A 488-nucleotide genomic window follows, 5' to 3' on the forward strand; every position below is an offset into this window, starting at 1 on the left:
TCGTTGCAGCAGTTCCGGTTGCTTGTCGGCAAATGGCACGGCGTATTACTGGCCGCAGCCACTAAATTATTATTTCATGTAGTTCTTTACTTACTTTTTTGGTGTTTAATTATTTATTTAGTATTTTTCTTGCCGTTTTTCGGCAAATGCCTTATTTATAGTACTCCTAACTAGATTGTTTTTTTATATTGTGATGTTATCGCTTAATAAGCTGTATTAAAATGTATATTTTTTTTTGGTATTGTGATGTTATTTCTGCATTATCACATTTACTTGATGGAATGGAGTACTTTATCTGCCAATAAGTGGCCTCGGCCGGCAGCAGCCACCATCGGCCACTCCGATGGCAGGCTCTGCCGGCAGCGGCCACCATCGGCCTCTCCGATGGCAGGCTCTGCCGGCAGCGGCCACCATCGGCCTCTCCGATGGCAGGCTCTGCCGGCAGCGGCCACCATCGGCCTCTCCGATGGCAGGCTCTGCCGCAGCCA

At 47.5% G+C, this 488-nt stretch overlaps 1 protein-coding gene across 1 annotated transcript in view; it reads left to right on the forward strand.

Moving 5' to 3' along the window:
• The first annotated feature begins 343 nt into the window (after positions 1–343).
• The window catches only part of LOC107096343 (collagen alpha-5(IV) chain-like), an 80,119-nt gene continuing 79,974 nt past the window's right edge, over positions 344–488 (forward strand). Inside the window, exon 1 of the mRNA XM_015392953.1 lies at positions 344–469. Within this exon, the coding sequence (XP_015248439.1) occupies positions 344–469 (126 nt within the window). The remainder of the gene's footprint in view (positions 470–488) is intronic.

This window comes from Cyprinodon variegatus, unplaced genomic scaffold, assembly GCF_000732505.1.
Source record: "Cyprinodon variegatus isolate N-32 unplaced genomic scaffold, C_variegatus-1.0 Scaffold617, whole genome shotgun sequence".
Lineage (NCBI taxonomy): Eukaryota > Metazoa > Chordata > Actinopteri > Cyprinodontiformes > Cyprinodontidae > Cyprinodon > Cyprinodon variegatus.